This window comes from Coregonus clupeaformis, chromosome 6 (genome assembly GCF_020615455.1).
Source record: "Coregonus clupeaformis isolate EN_2021a chromosome 6, ASM2061545v1, whole genome shotgun sequence".
Taxonomy (NCBI): Eukaryota; Metazoa; Chordata; class Actinopteri; order Salmoniformes; family Salmonidae; genus Coregonus; species Coregonus clupeaformis.
Window position 1 is genome coordinate 50,537,240 of NC_059197.1, and position 20,873 is coordinate 50,558,112.

At 42.1% G+C, this 20,873-nt stretch overlaps 1 protein-coding gene across 13 annotated transcripts in view; it reads left to right on the plus strand.

Moving 5' to 3' along the window:
- The first annotated feature begins 2,862 nt into the window (after positions 1–2,862).
- The window catches only part of mical2b (microtubule associated monooxygenase, calponin and LIM domain containing 2b), a 61,253-nt gene continuing 43,242 nt past the window's right edge, over positions 2,863–20,873 (plus strand). For 8 of the 13 annotated variants that reach the window (XM_041838250.2, XM_041838255.2, XM_041838257.2 and 5 more), the window contains exons 1-5: positions 5,357–5,441; positions 5,632–5,760; positions 13,716–14,074; positions 19,419–19,626; positions 20,632–20,748. In XM_041838250.2, the coding sequence (XP_041694184.2) occupies positions 13,811–14,074; positions 19,419–19,626; positions 20,632–20,748 (589 nt within the window). In that variant the 5' untranslated portion in view covers positions 5,357–5,441; positions 5,632–5,760; positions 13,716–13,810. The other 5 variants (XM_041838251.2, XM_041838253.2, XM_041838252.2 and 2 more) reach the window with 5 other exon arrangements.

The window sequence follows — 20,873 nt, forward strand, 5'->3', positions numbered from 1 at the left end:
GAGCACGGCCCTTGCAATGCTAGGGATGTAGGTTCGATTCCCACGGAGGACCATTATGAAAAAGTATGAAAAAAATGCACTTACTGTAAGTTGCTCTGAAGAAGAGTGTCTACTAAAAAGGAATGACTAGACCATTTCAGTTTTCACATAGAAATAAGTTTAAAAGTATTTCAAGAAACTGGAAAACATATATCAAGCAAGTATTTGTATATTCCACAAGTATTAACAAATTAACGTTGATGCATGCAATGTCTGACCTACACTATATAACAAAAGTATGTGGACACCCCTTCAAATTAGTGGATTCGGATATTTCAGCCACACTGTTGCTGACAGGTGTATAGAATTGAGCACACAGCCATGCAATCTCCATAGACAAACATTGGCAGTAGAATGGCCATGCTGAAGAGCTCAGTGACCTTCAGCGTGGCACCGTCATAGGATGCCACCTTTCCAACAAGTCAGTTCGTCAAATTTCTGCCCTGCTAGAGCTGCCCCGGTCAACTGTAAGTTCTGTTATTGTGAAGTGGAAACGTCTAGGAGCAACAACGGCTTGGCTGCTAAGTGGTAGGTCACAAAAGCTCACAGAACATGACCGCCGAGTGCTGAAGCGAGTAGCGCATAAAAATAATTTGTCCTCGGTTGCAACACTCACTACCGAGTTCCAAACTGCCTCTGGAAGCAACATCAGCACAAAAACTGTTAGTCTGGAGCTTCATGAAATGGGTTTCCATGGCCGAGCAGCCACACACAAGCCTAAGTTCACCATGCGCAATGCCAAACGTCGGCTAGAGTGGTGTAAAGCTCACCGCCTTTGGACTCTGGAGCAGTGGAAACGTGTTTTCTGGAGTGATCAATCACGCTTCACCATCTGGCAGTCCGACGGACGAATCTGGGTTTGGCGGATGCCAGGAAAACGCAACCTACCCCGATGCATAGTGCCAACTGTAAAGTTTGGTGGAGGAGGAATAATGGTCTGGAGCTGTTTTTCATGGTTCGGGCTAGGCACCTTAGTTCCAGTGAAGGGAAATCTTAACACTACAGCATACAATGACATTCTAGACGATTCTATGCTTCCAACTTTGTGGCAACAGTTTGGGGAAGGCCCTTTCCTGTTTCAGCATGACAATGCCCCCGTGCACAAAGCGAGGTCCATGCAGAAAGGGTTTGTCGAGATCGTGTGGAAGAACTTGACTGGCCTGCACAGAGCCCTGACCTCAACCCCATCAAACACCTTTGGGATGAATTGGAAAGCCGACTGCGAGCCAGGCCTATTCGCTCAACATCAGTGCCCGACCTCACTAATGCTCTTGTGGCTGAATAGAAGCAACTCCCGCAGCAATGTTCCAACATCTAGTGGAAAGCCTTCCCAGAAGAGTGGAGGCTGTTATAGCAGAAAAGGGGGGACCAACTCCATATTAATGCCCATGATTTTGGAATGAGATGTTTAACGAGCAGATGTCCCCACACTTTTGGTCATGTAGTGTATGTCTGTCCTGTCTATTGACAATGGGGCGTTTGAGTGGTAAGGCGAATGCAACCGACTGTAGACAAAAGTCGAGGAGTGAAGTCGGGGGAGGTGCATCTGCGACAGCCCAAAAGTCGAACACTAATGCGGTTTTCCAACAGCAAGGCTCAGATCAGTGTTGCCATTATTTATAAAATAAATCTTTATAATGACGAAATAAACATGGCTCCAACCCCCATGTCACATGTGATATTTGAGAGAGCCTCAAATATCACATTAATTTGTATATAGGCCTACATGCAGTTGGTGCCTGTTTAAGTCATCTCTTTGGTCACATTCTTGTGGGGTGGGTCAAACAAAAATACCCTAATGATTGGTTGACAATAGAGCCTTCCACCATGCAGGCGATGGCTGCAGGATGAAGTTGGTGAGGAGCAACTGCAGTCGATTGCAGTCAAAACTTCATGACCTTTGGTCGCGTGATTTCTGTGAACTTCATGCAGTCAGACATGTAGGCGCAAATTTGACATTTTTTTATAATGCAACACACTTTAAAAGGCATTGGTCAACGACTTTACAAAGAGATCCGCTCGAACGCGCCCAATGGCTTCACTGTTTGGTTGGAGCTGCCTTGGGCATCTGTTGGTCGTGTTCCCCTGCTCAGACGTTGCGTGCATCAACCAATGGTTGCGTGCAATGTCATCGACTGCGCTATCATTTAGACAAATGTTGTATTTTTCTAAACGTCATTGTTAAAAGACTGAAAACTCAACTGTGCAAAAAACGGTTTGTATCCCTTGGGAAGTCCCTTGGCAATTATATAGTCTATATTGGAAAAAGTTGCTGACAGTTGGTCCCAGGATTCGTCTGGCAATAATACTGTGTTCATAACCAAGTGGGAAGGTGTTAATTCACAGTTGTGAAGTCATGAATACCAGTTGGAGGCATTCAAGTGCTTTGAACTCGTTGAGAAACACAGATTGGCTAATGGCCAACAAGCTGCATCAACCATCAACCAACTAAATGTACAGCTATCATGCTTGTAAACAAATTCTAGTGTTAAAAAAACATGTTAATAGATTGCTTTTTATAAATAGTGTTTTGTTGTTACATTTAACTGCCAAAAATGCTGTTATCGAGTTAATTTCCTTAGTAGGTGACGTCAGAGGTCAGCATATTGGAGAAGTCGAAGCTCAGTGATGATAGACGAGTTTCACACTAGTAATTACGAGTTGGAGGGGCGTTCAAGTGGTATTTCCCAGTCTTATGTGGTAAATACCACCTTCCCATTTTGTTACGAATGCTGCATTAATTTACGCTCCACGTTTCTTCAAGGACAGCTTCCCATTGGACGCCATTACACTATAGTACAGCCTTTTAAAGATTTGTAGGGCGTTATCAAATAGTCATTGGGCATTATCCACAGCTCCCGTTTCAAGGATACAATGTGAGTACATTTTGATAGTCAACAGACTGAGCTAGAAGTTGGATACCTTGACGTTAATTGCTCGGTGGAAACTTTGTAACGCCTGGAGAAAAGTTTATTCTGGATAAAACAAGGCGTCTTTATTGGGGCAGCTGTCATTTTGAAGTTAGTTTCAATTGACACACAGATGTAAGTGACTGACAGCCTGTTTCTCATTTGAGCGTGAATGTAGGCTACGACTGACCGAATAACTGGAATGTTATCTAAAATTCCGTAGTATTCTGGTGAGCTTTTAACACTAAACAAATTGCCTGTATATTCTATTCAATTTTAGCACGTTTTCGGTTCAACGTGTGCCACTAAAATATTTATACATTTCTTAGGAGATGCTATCGGGTTCTGAATACTGTATAATAGTGTTTGGTTACATGGTCCCAGTTAAAAGATCATGCTCCATATTTTACAACCCTGCACTGTTGCAAAGTCAACAAGTGTATTATATGGTACATATCGGATTATTTGAGACAATGAAAGACAATGAACTATTCAAAAAGCCTGCAGTCATCAATTTGCTCTGAAAAACGTATTCAACATAGCGTACATGAGTTACTGTAGCCTATTATCAAGTTGATCACGCTGTAACCAAGGCTGTCTGTTTTGAGGGATGACTTTGGCTCTGTCTGATTTGAATACCAGTATGTGTTTGTTATGGAAATAGTTGATGGATAGGCCTACCTCCCATCAACAGATCAGAAGTGAGTGGAGCAGGTGCTTCGGGTCCTGTGACCTGTCATAGAATTCAGATGGATTTAACAAACTACAGCTAAACTCTGTCAGAATGAAGTTAGTGGCTTTGTCCCTTGAGGAAAAAGTTTGTATCAGGCCATTTTGAGCCGTTTGTGTTTATTCATGTGAACACGCACATATTTTGCGAGGGTGTTCATTTTGGGTGAGGGTTCATTTCAGTAATGTACAGGTAACTGCCAAAATAAAGGAAACACCAATTTAGTGTCTTAATAGGGTTTTGGGCCACCACGAACCAGAACCGCTTCAATGCACCTTGGCATAGATTCTGCAACTACTGGCGGGATGCGATACCATTCTTCCACGCGAAAATCCATAATTTGGTGTTTTGTTGATGTGGCGGAAAACGCTGTCTCAGGTGCAGCTCCAGTATCTCCCATATGTGTTCAATTGGGTTGAGATATGGAGACTGAGACCGCCATGGCATACATCGCTGTTCATGCTCATCAAACCATTCAGTGACCACTCGTGCCCTGTGGATGGAGGCATTGTCATCCTATTGGGGCGTAGCCAAAATAATGGCCTGCCCAGCATTTTTGTACATGACTATAAGCATGATGGGATGTTAATTGCTTCATTAGCTCAGGACCACACCTGTGTGGAAGCCCCTGCTTTCAGTATACTTTGTAACCCTCATTTACGCAGGTGTTTCCATTATTTTGTCAGTTACCTGTATAATGGACTTGTCTGAACTGAAAAGCCACTTTCAAAACATGCATTATGGCGTTCTGTAGACGACCACTAGAAAAACAAATGGCACAAGGAGCTTAAAGGTGCAATATGCAGAAATTGCTCTGCCATTTCCTGGATGCTAAAATTCAAATAGTTTGCCTAATTTCAGTTTGTGACAAAACAAGCAATGTGTAGAGAATCATTGTATCACTGCAGTGAAATTGTTTTTTCTGTGAACAGTGAAACTGTTTGAAGCTGGTGTACAAAACCAAAAGTAAGAAGCAAAAACAACGCTTAAGAACGTGAAGCATAGCACAAGTAGAACAGCGCTACCGCTTAGACTTGCTTTCGATGTGAATGACAGATCTATAACTAACATTTCTATGTGCATTTGTTGGGTCGCCCAAAAAGTTGCATATTGGAGCTAGAAGTATGAGTGAAAGGTGCTTAGACAAATCCCTACCAAAACGGTTATTTTCTTTGGACTATTGCCAACTTAAAGGTGTATTGGACCTCCTGGTCAACTGATACATCTTTGCACTACTTTTTCAATTCTAGCCTCTATAAAATGAATGTCTGTGAAACAACATTATATGAATGTATTTGTCACATTCAGGTCAATATTTCCTGGGAACATAGCCATTTATTGAAACCTGGCTCTGCCTGTACCAGTATGCCCCATCTTGTTTACCAAGTCCCTGGCTGTAGTTCCTGTCAATGTGACTTTAATCCCCAGCCCTCTCAATGGCCAAAGCATTTTTCTATAAGGGCCTCAATCCCATTGTTACGGCCGAGATGTTAATCTTTTAGCTTTTGATGTGAGCTTTCCATAATAATATCTTCCTTGTTGCCCATGTAAAAAAAAGTTACCCAAGCTCTGTCACTACTTCCTGGAATAAGTCAGCGACTTATAAGGGCTGGGCCTGCGTATCAGCCCAGAGGCAGGACAAAAATACACCGGGAGCTAGTGGTGTCACTCTCGAACCGGATGGGTTTCTGTCAGATGATTGAGGCCAATCTATTCTCTGTGAAGGTTGACTGAGATGGAAGTATCCACACAGACAGAAGCATGTGAGCGGGAGACATACTTTTTCCTTTTATAGTATTATCACTGTGATTGCTTGTTTATTAGGTGACTTTTGTAGGATTGTATTTTACAAAGCACTGCATTGTGCTCTTATTAGTAAACATCAGTCAGTTAGTTAGTAGATAAGACCACTTGTTGTAAATGTCCCTGTATGGATTTTCCTCCAAACTCCAGATATGATTGGCTTCCACCCTGAGTCTATTCCCTTATCTACCTGCTCATATACAGTACTTGCTTAATGACAGCTGGGCTTGCAGTCTCTGTCATGTTCCTGGGGTTCGCAGTTGCTTTGGTCTATCATTGGTATGTATGAATACACTGCAGAGCTCTTTGATGTGGTTTTAATAATGCAATATATCTACTATTGAGGTAATTGATGGTGTTCAGTGTATATTTAATTATTTATATATTCCAGTTGCATATTGTGGTGTGATGAAGCTACAGTGATGGTGAAGTTTTGGAGTGTGTTCAATTAGACGAGAGCGATGAAAGGAAGAACTGTGCAGATACAAAGTTTGGTATCAGAATAAAACTGAGGGAGATTCTACTGTCATTCTGTTACCAAACTTTGCACCTGCACAGTTTTTCCAGTAAATGTCTTTCTTTAATTTACTGTGTAAATTGTTCAAAGTAGTCATTGTGCATAGTTGTATGGTTTATAAAACTTTGAAATCAATGTTTTTGTTTGGCATACATTTTAAATGGAAAAATCTGAGTCTCAGCCTAATTCCGTTACTGTGGAATTGCCATAATCTGACAGCAAGAATCACTTCCTGGATGTCTTTGCACTGTGCAGTAATTACAAGGATAATGGGTCCTTCTCTACCAGCCCTTGCACTATTTCTCCCTTCACATATACTTCCTTTTCCTCCCTGGTGGTTGGTACAGGCGCTTGCGAAAGTATTTTCCTATTTTGTTGCCTTACAACCTGGAATTAAAATTGATTTTTTGGGGGGTTTGTATCATTTGATTTACACAACATGCCTACCACTTTGAAGATGCAAAATATTTTTTTTGTGAAACAAACAAGAAATAAGTAAAAATAACAGAACTTGAGCGTGCATAACTATTCACCCCCCCAAAGTCAATACTTTGTAGAGCCGCCTTTTGCAGCAATTACAGCTGCAAGTCTCTTGGGGTATGTGTCTATAAGCTTGGCACATCTAGCCACTGGGATTCTGCCCATTCTTCAAGGCAAAACTGCTCCAGCTCCTTCAAGTTGGATGGGTTCCGCTGGTGTACAGCAATCTTTAAGTCATACCACAGATTCTCAATTGGATTGAGGTCTGGGCTTTGACTAGGCGATTCCAAGACATTTAAATGTTTTCCCTTAAACCACTCGAGTGTTGCTTTAGCAGTATGCTTAGGGTCATTGTCCTGCTGGAAGGTGAACCTCCGTCCCAGTCTCAAATCTCTGGAAGACTGAAACAGGTTTCCCTTAAGAATTTCCCTGTATTTTTTCCAGACATAGTGTTTTCCTTGATGGCCAAAAGCTCAATTTTAGTCTCATCTGACCAGAGTGCCTTCTTCCATATGTTTGGGGAGTCTCCCACATGCCTTTTGGCGAACACCAAATGTGTTTGCTTATTTTTTTCTTTAAGCAATGGCTTTTTTCTGGCCACTTTTCCATAAAGCCCAGCTCTGTGGAGTGTATGGCTTAAAATGGTCCTATGGACAGATACTCCAATCTCCGCTGTGGAGCTTTGCAGCTCCTTCAGGGTTATCTTTGGTCTCTTTGTTGCCTCTCTGATTAATGCCCTCCTTGCCTGGTCTGTGAATGTGTGGTCGGCCCTCTCTTGGCAGGTTTGTTGTGGTGCCATATTCTTTCAATTTTTTAATAATGGATTTAATGGTGCTCTGTGGGATGTTCATGGTGCTCTGTGGGAACCCAACCCTGATCTGTACTTCTCCACAACTTTGTCCCTGACCTGTTTGGAGAGCTCCTTTGTCTTCATGGTGCTGCTTGCTTAGTGGTGTTGCAGACTCTGGGGCCTTTCAGAACAGGTGTGTGTATATATACTGAGATCATGTGACACTTAGATTGCACACAGGTGGACTTTAACTAATTATGTGACTTCAGAAGGTAATTGGTTTCACCAGATCTGATTTTAGGGGCTTCATAGCAAAGGGGGTGAATACATATGCACGCACGCACCACTTTTCTGCAATTTTTTTGAATTTTTTCAAACAAGTATTTTTTTCATTTCACTTCACCAATTTGGACTATTTTGTGTATATCCATAACATGAAATCCAAATAAAAATCAATTTAAATTACATGTTTTAACGCAACAAAATAGGAAAAATGCCTTCAGCACCCATTAATGCTTTGCCTAATTGCTTGAATGTGTAAAAGTCAATTTTATGCTTGATCCAGAAATGGTCGGAGGCTCCATATGGATGGTGTGACGCAATTGCGATGCCATCGGAGGCCAAATAGGGCTCCGTATAGCTCCACATTGACATGTTTGGTTGACGGTAGGTGGGGGCGGGAGGTCCTATATAAACACAAACTCACTTCCTTGACAACTTCCTTCACAACAGCTCTGCTCTGTGAAGCGCAAGAAGTATAAATGCCCTGCCTTCTGCAGAGGCCGTATCGCAAGTAAATGCTGTACGGCCACTGCAGATGTCAGATTGACCATGCAGAGTCTTTAAGCCAAGGGAATAGCAAGTATGTGACTGATGGATCGCTGGCTTCTTATAGCTTATCCTGCCAAGGATGGGTGTGGGTGATATCTGGTTTGATGTGCATAGATTTGGTCTCTAGATGGTCCTCCAGAGATGTCATTACGACCTGTGTGGTAATGGTATGACCTACATACCCCGGTCATTAAGGCTAACGTATGAAACCGTCCATTGGGCAGACAGACTGGAGTTCATGTCAAGCAGGACGTTTTCTATGATGTGGAATCTGTAGTAAATGCTAATAAATTAGGAGTGTGACCATGATTTATTTAATGTTGAATCTAAGTTTGAATGTTATTAATTTGATTTCATATATGACTGGAATGCTCTTTTTCAAGTTAGGTTATGTCCCTTTTCTGATTGGAGGAAAGGAAGACCACTGACCTGACTAATATATATTTCATAAATGGCCTTCTCTGTTTGTTCCTTCTCTTTCTCCATGACAAACTGTGCTGTCTTTCCTGAAGCAGGTCTGTATTTCACATCTCTTGACATTCCTCCAGGGGATGTTTCCTGCCTGGGAGGAAACTGAGTGTGCTGGAGTTAATTAGCGTCATATTAAAACCTGCATGTCACCAGCCAACCGCTTTGAATTCCCTTTCACCACATCACCTCTCTGACACGCCTAAACACTTAACGCTTAGTGTGAGACCTTTGGATTTTCCCCTCAGAAAACGAATGCGCAATGATCTAGACTGTATTATGAAATTCCCATTTCCTGTACTGTAAAGAGGTCAGTTTATACAGGCTGTTGTGGTCTAGGGAGAATTATCTGAGTCTCTTTGATTGGTGCTCAGAGCCATGTCTTTTGAAGTGTGTTTTTTGAGGTGTTCCTGGCTCTGTCTGTCTGGCCAGGCACTTGTCAGCTCTTCATTGATTGATAGATAGATAGATATAACGCAACAATTTCATAGATTTTACTCAGTTACAGTTCATATAAGGAAATCAGTCAATTGAAATTAATTCATTAGGCCCTAATCTACGCATTTCACATGACTGGGAATACAGATATGCATCTGTTGGTCACAGATACTTTATTTTAAAAAGGTATCAGGAAACCAGTCAGTATCTGGTGTGACCACCATTTTCCTCATGCAGCATAACAGAGTTGATCAGGCTGTTGATTGTGGAATGTTGTCCCACTCTTCTTCAATGGCTGTGTGAAGTTGCTGGAAATTGGCGGGAACTGGAACACGCTGTCGATCCAGAGCATGCAGGCCATGGAAGAACTGGGACATTTTCAGTTTCCAGGAATTGTGTACAGATCCTTGCGACATGTGGCCGTGCATTATGCTGAAACATGAGGTGATGGCGGCGGATAAATGGCACGACAATGGGCCTCAGGATCTCATCACGGTATCTCTGTGCGTTCAAATTAAAATGCAATTGTGTTCGTTGTCCGTAGCTTATGCCTGCCTTTACCATAACCCCACCGCCACCATGGGGCACTCTGTTCACAACGTTGACATCAGCAAACCGGTCACCCACACGACGCCATGCACGTGGTCTGTGGTTGTGAAGTGGTCCTCTGTAGCTCAGCTGGTAGAGCACGGCGCTTGTAACGTCAAGGTAGTGGGTTCGATCCCCGGGACCACCCATACAAAAAAAAAAAAAATCTGCTAAATGGCTTATTATTATTATAAGAGGGTTGGACATACTGACAAATTCTCTAAAATGACGTTGGAGGCGGCTTATGGTAGAAAAATTAACATTAGTCTCTGGCAACAGCTCTGGTGGACATTCCTGCAGTCAGCAAATCAATTGCACACTCCCTCAAAACTTGAGACATCTGTGGCATTGTGTTGTGTGACACAACTGCACATTTTAGTGGCCTTTTGTCCCCAGCACAAGGTGCACCTGTGTAATGATCATGCTGTTTCATCAGTTTATTGATATGCCACAACTGTCAGGTGGATTGATTATCTCTTGGCAAAGGAGAAATGCTCACGAACAAGGATGTAAACTAATTTTGTGCAAATGAATTTTGTGCAAATGAAACATTTCTTGGACCTTTTATTTCAGCTCATGAAACATGGGACCATGTTGCGTTTCTATATATTTGTTCAGTGTGTGTGTGTGCCATTTTAGTCATGCGTGCATACATTTTAAGTAAGGGTTGTCCCGGGAATCGAACCCACTATCTTGGCGTTGCCAGCACTATGCTCTACCAACTGAGCTACAGAGGAGGGAGGACCACCTTCTTTGATTCCTGTCTCACACTGAGAAGGCACGACTTTCCCTGTCTCATGCTGTGCTGCTGGACAGACTTCTGTTCTCTTGACATTAACACTATGTGCTCCAGCACTCCCAGTCTACTACCACAGTACTCAGTCCGCTGGTCCTCTGTAGCTCAGCTGGTAGAGCACGGCGCTTGTAACGCCAAGGTAGTGGGTTCGATCCCCGGGACCACCCATACACAAAAAAATAATAATGTATGCACGCATGACTAAGTCGCTTTGGATAAAAGCGTCTGCTAAATGGCATATTATATAACTAATAAGAAGCTTACTTCTACAGTAAACTCATTTTGTAGCGGAAATGTATGCAAAAGCTCAAACTTTTTTTTAAATCTGAAATATTTAGCTTTGTCAATGACCCTTGAATCAAGCATCCAATTTAAACTCTTAAGTTGAGAAAAAATTAGTTATGTTTGAGGAAATGTCTTACAGTATATGAAATTAATGTGCTTTTGTGGGTTAAAAACCTATGGAGTCAGAATTACCTAAACCTTTATCAGTGATCAAGCACACTTCCTTAAAAGGTCTCTTATGCAAGAGCGTATGTTGAATTTTACAGCCTTACTTTTTATTGTACGCTGACAGAGTTTTCACGAACACAGACGTATAACCCTTTCTCTTGTTCCAAATTGCCCGTGGCTACTCCAAATCTCAGGTGAGGCAAACGATGATAACAGATTTTAAAAGCAGGATCATTTTTAGATCATTATGTCTAATGTTAAGTTATAGCCTGGCTGTTGTAAAAACCAACCCCTTTCTTGCTGTTGTAACTGATACCCATGTCTTGTCTGTGCTTTGACACACTGACATTATACTCCTTGGTTAGCTCGACCTGTATACCAGTGGAGGCTGCTGAGGGGAGGACAGCTCATAGTAATGGCTGGAATGGTATCAACCCCATTGAAACCACATGTTTGAAACTATTCTATTGACTCTATTCCAGTCATTACTATGAGCCGTCCTCCCCTCAGCAGCCTCCACTACTGTATACTCTTTCCTTACCTTTCTGAAGGTACTGTACATGGACATGGCCGCTAACATGGTTGTTGTGTACCTAGCTGTTGGTTTTTTCTAGGTGTGATGAAAAAGAATTTTTTTCCCATCAAACTCCCGCCATGTTCTTGAGTTTGTAGAAGTATGTTATGTTTTGCATATTGTCCCTTCCTCTGAAATATCAGTCCTTAATTCTTTCTCCCATTTTTGCTTTAATATAAAAGGTTGAATCTCTTTTTACAGGCAATTGGGCCATGAGTGTGAAGACATTTTATTGGATGTGCCTTGTTTATATGCATTTCGAATTACATGACAGGCCCATTTTGGTTTTGCAGAAGGTGCAATATTTTCGCTTTTTCTAAATAATCCATTATCTGAAAAAATCTAGATAAAAAAAAAAAGTTCATACCATTCTTCTCCTTCAAATTCTGAAAACTTAAAGAGCTCCATCCTCTACAATAGTATAACATTCTGTCATGCCTCTCTTAGCCCATATTATAAATACTTGGTTTACATTTCGGGTCAAAAGCAAACCATTTCAACATTCTGACTTCCTTTTTCAGCTTGTTGTTTCCCAATCCTAAACCAAAGGTCTAGTGTGAATGTTAACTTCTCATTAGTCTTTATCCCCAGCTATAGACTGGCTCGGACAACCTTTAACGACAGCCTCTCATTCCATACAGCGCTGTATTGCGAGTCACCCCAATGCAAATGGGCTTACGTAGTATTCCCTATGATTGGGTAGTGCCATTCTCCCTTTGTTGAATAGTGTGTTCTATTAACAAAATCATTTGGACAGTGTTTAGAATATATGAATGACGGAGGCAGTTTTATTTACCCTACATTTCCCTTATGTGCGTGTCTAAATACAAGGATTTCAGTGGAAATATAAATGTCTTGTTCCAGTTTTTCCTACTCTACTTAAAACTGTTTCTACAAATAGAGGCAGATTGTGAGTGCGATATAATGCCGAACACTTCCTGTGCAATTTCCCACAGCGCTTAAAGCGGTTAAATATAGATTAGGCCGTGAACTCTCCCATACCACACTGACTCCCTGGAAGTGTTTGAGTTACTGTGTGTCTTTAACCCCCCCTAGAGGAAGCTAAGTTGAAATGTGAGAATTCCCAATCACAAGTCATGTAATTTAAATTGTATTTCTCTCTTGACTGAGCTGAAACGTCCCATGAGTGGTTAACTCAGGTCAGAAAGAAGAGCAGTGTATCTTGGAGCAGAGCGCATCTGACTTTCAATGCCAGAGCCTCTGCTAGATGAGATGTTGCAATCTGCCAAACGTGATTAGGTATGAGAGATGTTATACCCCCTCTGGTCCACTAAAAGCGGTGGAGAGACAAGAGCTACCATAGACTGGCAGGCCTCTGCCACGACGGCCAGACTTCTCACTTGTTTGGGTTGCACACTCCTGCAGTCTGCACATAGCCATTCAACTGATCCAAATATCAATGGGGATCCTGTTTCAGGCCTCATGGAAACTGCATTCTCCCCTACTTTAGTACTTTGATGGTTCCTTTAACACATCCAGGTTTCCATTCCAATTGACATGAAGGGTAGAGTCATTGTTGAGAGAACGTATTATACACTGAATAACAGATTTGATTTCCTTGGATACATCATGAGCACATGCTCCTACAATATGCTGCTTGAAATTGGTGGAATGCTTACTTGAAGCGGATCAATTACTGAATGATGGCTAGTTGAATGGCGTCGCTTGTCCTATTATTTGGGCTGCAGACGGAGGCAGTGAAGTGTGTGTGTGTGTGTGTGTGTGTGTGTGTATATATAGGGTACACGGGTGTTGGAATGTGGAAAGATCTCTCTTCTCATCCCTGGGACTTTTTGGTTTGTTTCAGAGCTGATGAACATCTCCAGCTATGCAAATTAGGGGTATTTATTATGTTTTATGCAACAGCATCCTCATGCTTTAAACAGGCCGTACTATTTCAACATCTTCTGTGTTTCCCTGTGACTACTCAGTGGAAATGTTGGTTCACACTTTGAGAATCTTCTCTCAAGGATGCATGTTGTATAGTGTCTTTTGAGAACATGCTACAGATATTCCATACATTTGTAATGTGATATATCCTTGTTTAGATTTTTTTTAAATGTCCAGTAACATAATCAAGCTGAAGGGTGCAAATTACTCTTGTGTTGAATTTTTAAGAAAAGTAATTTGTGATGTTCTGTTTTATTAAGAGTGCTATTTATTACCACGTAACATTATTACTTGGGAGACCATATCACAGAGAATGTCTAGGTTATTTTTGTCCATAGTCTGAGTGCAGAGTGATGCTGTAATAATAAAATAAAATGTTCCTTTCCAGAACACGCTGAGATGGCAGTCGTATCATAGTCTAACTAAGCCAGTGAGCGGCTGGGGACGGTGCGAGGGAGTGACGGACACTCTCCAAAACAGAAGATGTGTGAAACAGAGGATGAGAGGAGTGCCCAGGCCGGGCAGCTCTTTGAGAACTTTGTCCAGGCGTCCACGTGTAAGGGCACTATGCAGGCCTTTAGTATCTTATGCAGGCAGATGGATCTGGACCCGCTGGACTACAGGAACTTCTACAGCAACCTCAAAGCCACAGTCACCAACTGGAAGGCCAAGGCCCTCTGGACCAAACTGGATAAGAGAGCCGGCCACAAGGAGTACAAGAAAGCCAAAGCCTGTGAGGGCACTAGGGTAAGAAGTCAGCCAAGCTTTCACACAGTGGAGGCTGCTGAGGGGAGGACTCCTCATAATAATGTCTGGAATGGAACAAATGGAATGGCATCAAACATATGGAAACCATGTATTTGATACTATTCCGCTCCAGGCATTACCACGAGCCCGTCCTCCCCAACTAGTGGTCCTCTGTAGCTCAATTGGTAGAGCATGGCGCTTATAACGCCAGGGTAGTGGGTTCGATCCCCGGGACCACCCATACGTAAAAATGTATGCACACATGACTAAGTCGCTTTGGATAAAAGCGTCTGCTAAATGGCATATTATTATATTATTAATTAAGGTACCACCAACCTCCTGTGATTTCACAGTGACGCTGACTCAGGCGCCGCTCCAGAATCTCCCATAAGTGTTCAAATGTGGGTAGGGGTAAAAGTTACTAGGCAATCAGGATATACTGTATAATAAACCGTGTGTGGCGTCAATATTTGTGTGTTGGATTGTCAGTGTAGTATGTGTGTGGGTAGAGTCTAGTGAGCGTGCATAAAGACAGTGCAAGGGAGTCAGTGCAAAACTATTAAAATAAAGAAATCAATAATAAAGGGGGTCAATGTAAATGAGGGCATAGCCATGGTAGCCAAAATAATGGCCTGCCCAGCATTTTTATACATGACCCTAAGCATGATGGGATGTTAATTGCTTAATTAACTCTGGAACAACGCCTGTGTGAAAGCACCTGCTTTCAATATACTTTGTATCCTTCATTTACTCAAGTTTGTCCATTATTTTGGCAGTTTCCTGTAGATATAAGGAAGAAGCCTTAAATGAACAAACCCTGTATTTGCCTTTGGGCAAACCTTCCACATTGGGATTGAATAGATGATGATCTCCATGCTAATATCCTATATCTGCTTAGGGATTGATGATTCATACCTGGTTGGTTTTGATTTATAACTTCCCTGTGTCAGATGTAGCAAAGACTCTGGTCAACGTCTGTGACGGAATAGGCTACTTTTTATTAAATTCTTCACTATGAATCAGACTACAGTTTTATCAAATCGAAGCCCTGTGACATCAATTCACATTCACTCAAAACTCTTAATAGTTTACAACTTGATAAGTGGTTTTTACTTTATAAAATGTTGGTCAAAGATTTGTATTTGTATTTATAATGGATCACCATTAGCTGCTGCCTTGGCAGAATTAAGGCAGTTATACAAAAGAGGTTAAAGTACTATTTAATTATATGGTTTACAGTATGTAAAGTACTAGTTGTACAGTAGGTTCATAATGTGACTTCTCTTTCATGGTAATGTTATAATGCATGACATACTTTTGCTGTGTATCTCTTACACTGTCTTGAGATATGATATCCCTGTACACCCAGCTGGTAGATGCTTCTTATGGGAGCAATGCAGAGAAATGAACAGCTACGTTGCACACGTCCACGGGATCATGTCAAACAAAGAAAGCATGATAAACCAATTATTTGACAGGGCAAAATCAGCAAATCTATCACAACGCAATGGATTTTGGTAGGAACAAAAAATATTTTTTCTGCTCATTTAGGTCTACCTTTTCTAGAATGTTTAGCATACTGTTTGCATGACTTAATAACTCTCAGAGGAAAATATTAGAGGTCCTAAGGGAAGGAGGCCAGAGTTAGATAGGCCTAGACGATGGTGAGCGACTCCGGGTGGCGCTTGTCTGGTAGCCAAATTCCATGGACAACTATTTTCTTGCCTCCCATTTAAAGTGGGTTTGTGGCTTTGTTTTACGTTGCTGTAGTGACCGGAATAGTTTTGGTTCTTATGCAAGGGCTTGTTTTATGTATCAAATGTATATTAGCATATCCTATTCATTCAGAATGGTTCACTATGTACACAGTGATCTTGTAATATGCACTCACATTCCATATGGACGACTCACTTGAGAATGTCAGTTTATTAATTGTTGTATTGAAATGTTGACCCTCCAGACCTTTGGAAAGCATCGCCTGGAATGTGTACTCATGTGTACTTTTCTATATTTAATAAATTCAACATACAGTGGGGAGAACAAGTATTTGATACACTGTCAAATTTGCAGGTTTTCCTACTTACAAAGCATGTAGAGGTCTGTAATTTTTATCATAGGTACACTTCAACTGTGAGAGACGGAATCTAAAACAAAAATCCAGAAAATCACATTTGTATGATTTTTAAGTAATTAATTTGCATTTTATTGCATGACATAAGTATTTGATCACCTACCAACCAGTAAGAATTCCGGCTCTCACAGACCTGTTAGTTTTTCTTTAAGAAGCCCTCCTGTTCTCCACTCATTACCTGTATTAACTGCACCTGTTTGAACTCGTTACCTGTAGAAAAGACACCTGTCCACACACTCAATCAAACAGACTCCAACCTCTCCACAATGGCCAAGACCAGAGAGCTGTGTAAGGACATCAGGGATAAAATTGTAGACCTGCACAAGGCTGGGATGGGCTACAGGACAATAGGCAAGCAGCTTGGTGAGAAGGCAACAACTGTTGGCGCAATTATTAGAAAATGGAAGAAGTTCAAGATGACGGTCAATCACCCTCGGTCTGGGGTTCCATGCAAGATCTCACCTCGTGGGGCATCAATGATCATGAGGAAGGTGAGGGATCAGCCCAGAACTACACGGCAGGACCTGGTCAATGACCTGAAGAGAGCTGGGACCACAGTCTCAAAGAAAACCATTAGTAACACACTACGCCGTCATGGATTAAAATCCTGCAGCGCACGCAAGGTCCCCCTGCTCAAGTCAGCGCATGTCCAGGCCCGTCTGAAGTTTGCCAATGACCATCTGGATGATCCAGAGGAGGAATGGGAGAAGGTCATGTGGTCTGATGAGATAAAAATAGAGCTTTTTGGTCTATACTCCACTCGCCGTGTTTGGAGGAAGAAGAAGGATGAGTACAACCCCAAGAACACCATCCCAACTGTGAAGCATGGAGGTGGAAACATCATTCTTTGGGGATGCTTTTCTGCAAAGGGGACAGGACGACTGCACCGTATTGAGGGGAGGATGGATGGGGCCATGTATCGCGAGATCTTGGCCAACAACCTCCTTCCCTCAGTAAGAGCATTGAAGATGGGTCGTGGCTGGGTCTTCCAGCATGACAACGACCCGAAACACACAGCCGGGGCAACTAAGGAGTGGCTCCGTAAGAAGCATCTCAAGGTCCTGGAGTGGCCTAGCCAGTCTCCAGACCTGAACCCAATAGAACATCTTTTGGAGGGAGCTGAAAGTCTGTATTGCCCAGCGACAACCCCGAAACCTGAAGGATCTGGAGAAGGTCTGTATGGAGGAGTGGGCCAAAATCCCTGCTGCAGTGTGTGCAAACCTGGTCAAGACCTACAGGAAACGTATGATCTCTGTAATTGCAAACAGGTTTCTGTACCAAATATTAAGTTCTGCTTTTCTGATGTATCAAATACTTATGTCATGCAATAAAATGCAAATTAATTACTTAAATCATACAATGTGATTTTCTGGATTTTTGTTTTAGATTCCGTCTCTCACAGTTGAAGTGTACCTATGATAAAAATGACAGACCTCTACATGCTTTGTAAGTAGAAAAACCTGCAAAATCGGCAGTGTATCAAATACTTGTTCTCCCCACTGTATATCATCAAATAGTGCAGCAGTATTAAGGGATCTTGGATTTCCTGTGTGTGTCCAGACATGCATGAACCTAGGCACCCATGAACCTCCTCACCAATGAACCAATCAGGGTTGGGTTTTGTGTCTGAAAGTGATGAAATATCACCATAGGTTTACATTGTACAGATGTTAACAAACCATGTTCATTGTGAAACTATGCCTAGTCTTTTGAGCAATCCCTCATCGGGGCATCGTGTCTGAACCTGAATGGCACTGGACACACCTCTGTTCTATATAAGCACCAGTTTCACAAAGCTGCAGTTAAGTCAAACAATACTTTTCAGTAAACAGTCAAACTGGACCAATAAGGAAACGTGTATTTTACAAGACCTTTAAAAACACAGCGGTCACACGTGGGTAAACAGCTGAGTGTTGGCCCTGCCGTACTTGCAGGACTGAACTCATCATCCTTATTGTTGCGTCCAGTAAAAGTGACTCAATCGTTTTTCACCCTTGGTTGACCTCTTTTGGTGCAATCTGTGTACGGTTAATGACAAGCTCTGGAAACAGTACACAACAACGTGAGCGCTGACTCAGGCATTCTCTAAGAATAGCCCAAAACCCACAGTTCAACACAGAGCCAAATAACACTATCATCTCCATATCCCAGTGACAATCATTCACCTTGTACAGAGCCACATTAAGACCAATGAATTCCTTTCATTCCAACAGTTCATTGTCTCCTTTGTTTGGTCTAAATGGGCTTCAATTCTATTGAATATGCTATGTATGCTGAGATTTTACAAGCTGTGTGTAGTTGAAATACCACAGGTCAAGTCTCTAGTAATAACAACCTCATGAATGGCACATACAGTATCGCTTGAGGACTTAGTTTGACTGGAATCAGCTGAACCCTTTTCAGCAACGCTGTTTGTCTGGTGAGACAAATCCCCATAATGCATAGCAGACATCCATGTCCAAGTGAGATCAGTGGAGTGAGAAGCCCATTCAAACCCACCACACTCGGGCCCAGTAACCTTCAAATACCTGACTGTGTCCAACGCTCTGTATCAGATGTTTGAGTCACAAACCATACAACTCTATACACGATTTGTGCCATCATTCTTACCAAACTTTGAATCTGCACTGTTCTTCATGTAAATGTGTTTTGTGTAAGATTTCCAGTGGAAATTGTTAAAAGTTGTCCTTGTGCGTAGAGTTATATGGTCTATTTAACTTTGCAATCATTGGTTTTTGTTTGGCATACATTTTAAAGTGAAGAATCTGAGTCTCAGCATCATTCCGTTACCGTGGAGTTGCCCATATGACAGGCCGACAACTACGGCAGAGGATAAGGTAATCTCCTTGCTCTCTCTGTAATGCCTTCAGTGAACACAGAGGTCAGTGGCTCACTCCAGTGAATGACTGAAGTGGTTCCGTTTTATTGTAGGATATGAAACCTGATGCATTATGGGGCCCTATATGCTCTTATATTGCTATGTTCCCCTTTCAGTTCCCCTTATGAGGCCTTGTTTTAATGTTTGATGCTTTATACTAGAGGTTGCAATACAATATAACTAATGTAGAAGAGGTGATCGCCTTTGATGTAGCTAATCGCAGTTTTCTTAATTTCACCCCTGCAACATTTTGTTGATTATGTGAGATGTGTTTCCTGGTTGTTTAACTACAGATTGTATTGTACACTGATGACGAAGTGTGTCTCTCTCTCAAGTGTCTGATCATCGGAGGGGGGCCCTGTGGCTTGCGTACGGCCATTGAGCTGGCTCTGCTGGGGGCCAAGGTGGTGGTGATTGAGAAGAGGGACACCTTTTCCAGGAACAACGTGCTGCATCTGTGGCCCTACACCATCCACGACCTCAGGGGCCTCGGGGCCAAGAAGTTCTATGGCAAATTCTGTGCTGGAGCCATAGACCACATCAGTAAGTATTGTACTGCTAATGTCATTCTTATCTCATATGAAAGTATGTTAAGTAATGTTATTCTTCCTTGTTTTGATGTTCTGCTGGGGAAAACTGACTGAGGAAGTTGAATGTGGCTGAAAGATTTATCAGATGGTAACATTGTTACATGATCTCTTCCTATCAGTCACTACGTTCTTCAGTTGGATTTTTTAAAATATATCTGGCTTGCTCTGCTGAGAAATCTGACGATTGTGTGTGTAAGAGTGTTATATCTCCCTGCAACTGCCGTGCCTTAGATAACAACATGCAAAGTAGAGGAGCCCATAAATACAAATACTGTGTGTGTTTCAAAACCACTGATGCCACAAACAGGCCTTCTTGTGTCCTTTATCAGAACATTTGGCAACTGGGTGGTTTTTCCAGTGAAATGTCCAGCTTGTTCCTATGAGGCTTATTCTGTCCCCATGTGGAAGATGCTGCCTTTCCTGACCCTCTCTGCTTTAGGAACAGAGTCAGAAATACTCGCTGAGATGAACAATGCTTCTCAGATTAACCTATGAAGTTGAAAATAGATTTACCAGCTGCTAGCTAGCTACACCTATACCTCAGAATGGATTATCAGTCACGTGGCAGTTCACTAACCATGTATCTGGAAGCCTAGTAATGCCACAGGTTATTGGAGACTGTGTGTGTGTAGTTGGATATGTGTTGTAAATTATAAACTGTGTGGTTCGTGCCCTGAATGCTGATTGGCTGACAGCTGTGGTATGTCAGACCGTATACCATGGGTATGAAAACCATTTATTTTTACTGCTCTAATTATGTTGGTAACCAGTTTATAATAGCAATAAGGCACCTCTGGGGTTTGTGGTATATGGCCAATATACCATGGCTAAGGGCTGTCTCCAGGCACTCCGCGTTGCGTCGTGCATATGAACAGCCCTTAGTCATAGTATATTGGCTATATACTACACCCCCTCTGGCCTTATTGCTTAATTATACCTGGTCTGTATGTGTCTGAAGGTATTCGCCAGCTCCAGCTCATGCTGCTGAAGGTCTCCCTCATCGTGGGGGTGGAGGTCCATGTCAACGTGGAGTTTGTCAAACTGCTAGAGCCACCGGAGAACCAGGAGAATGAAGGTGACTCTCTTTCGGTTCAGTTAGAAAATACAGCGTTTCCCACCTCTGGACATGAACCGGTCATGTTTTTCTGTCTTTCTGTCGCCACACTTTTCAATCCAACACAGTGGTATCAGGTCCAGCAT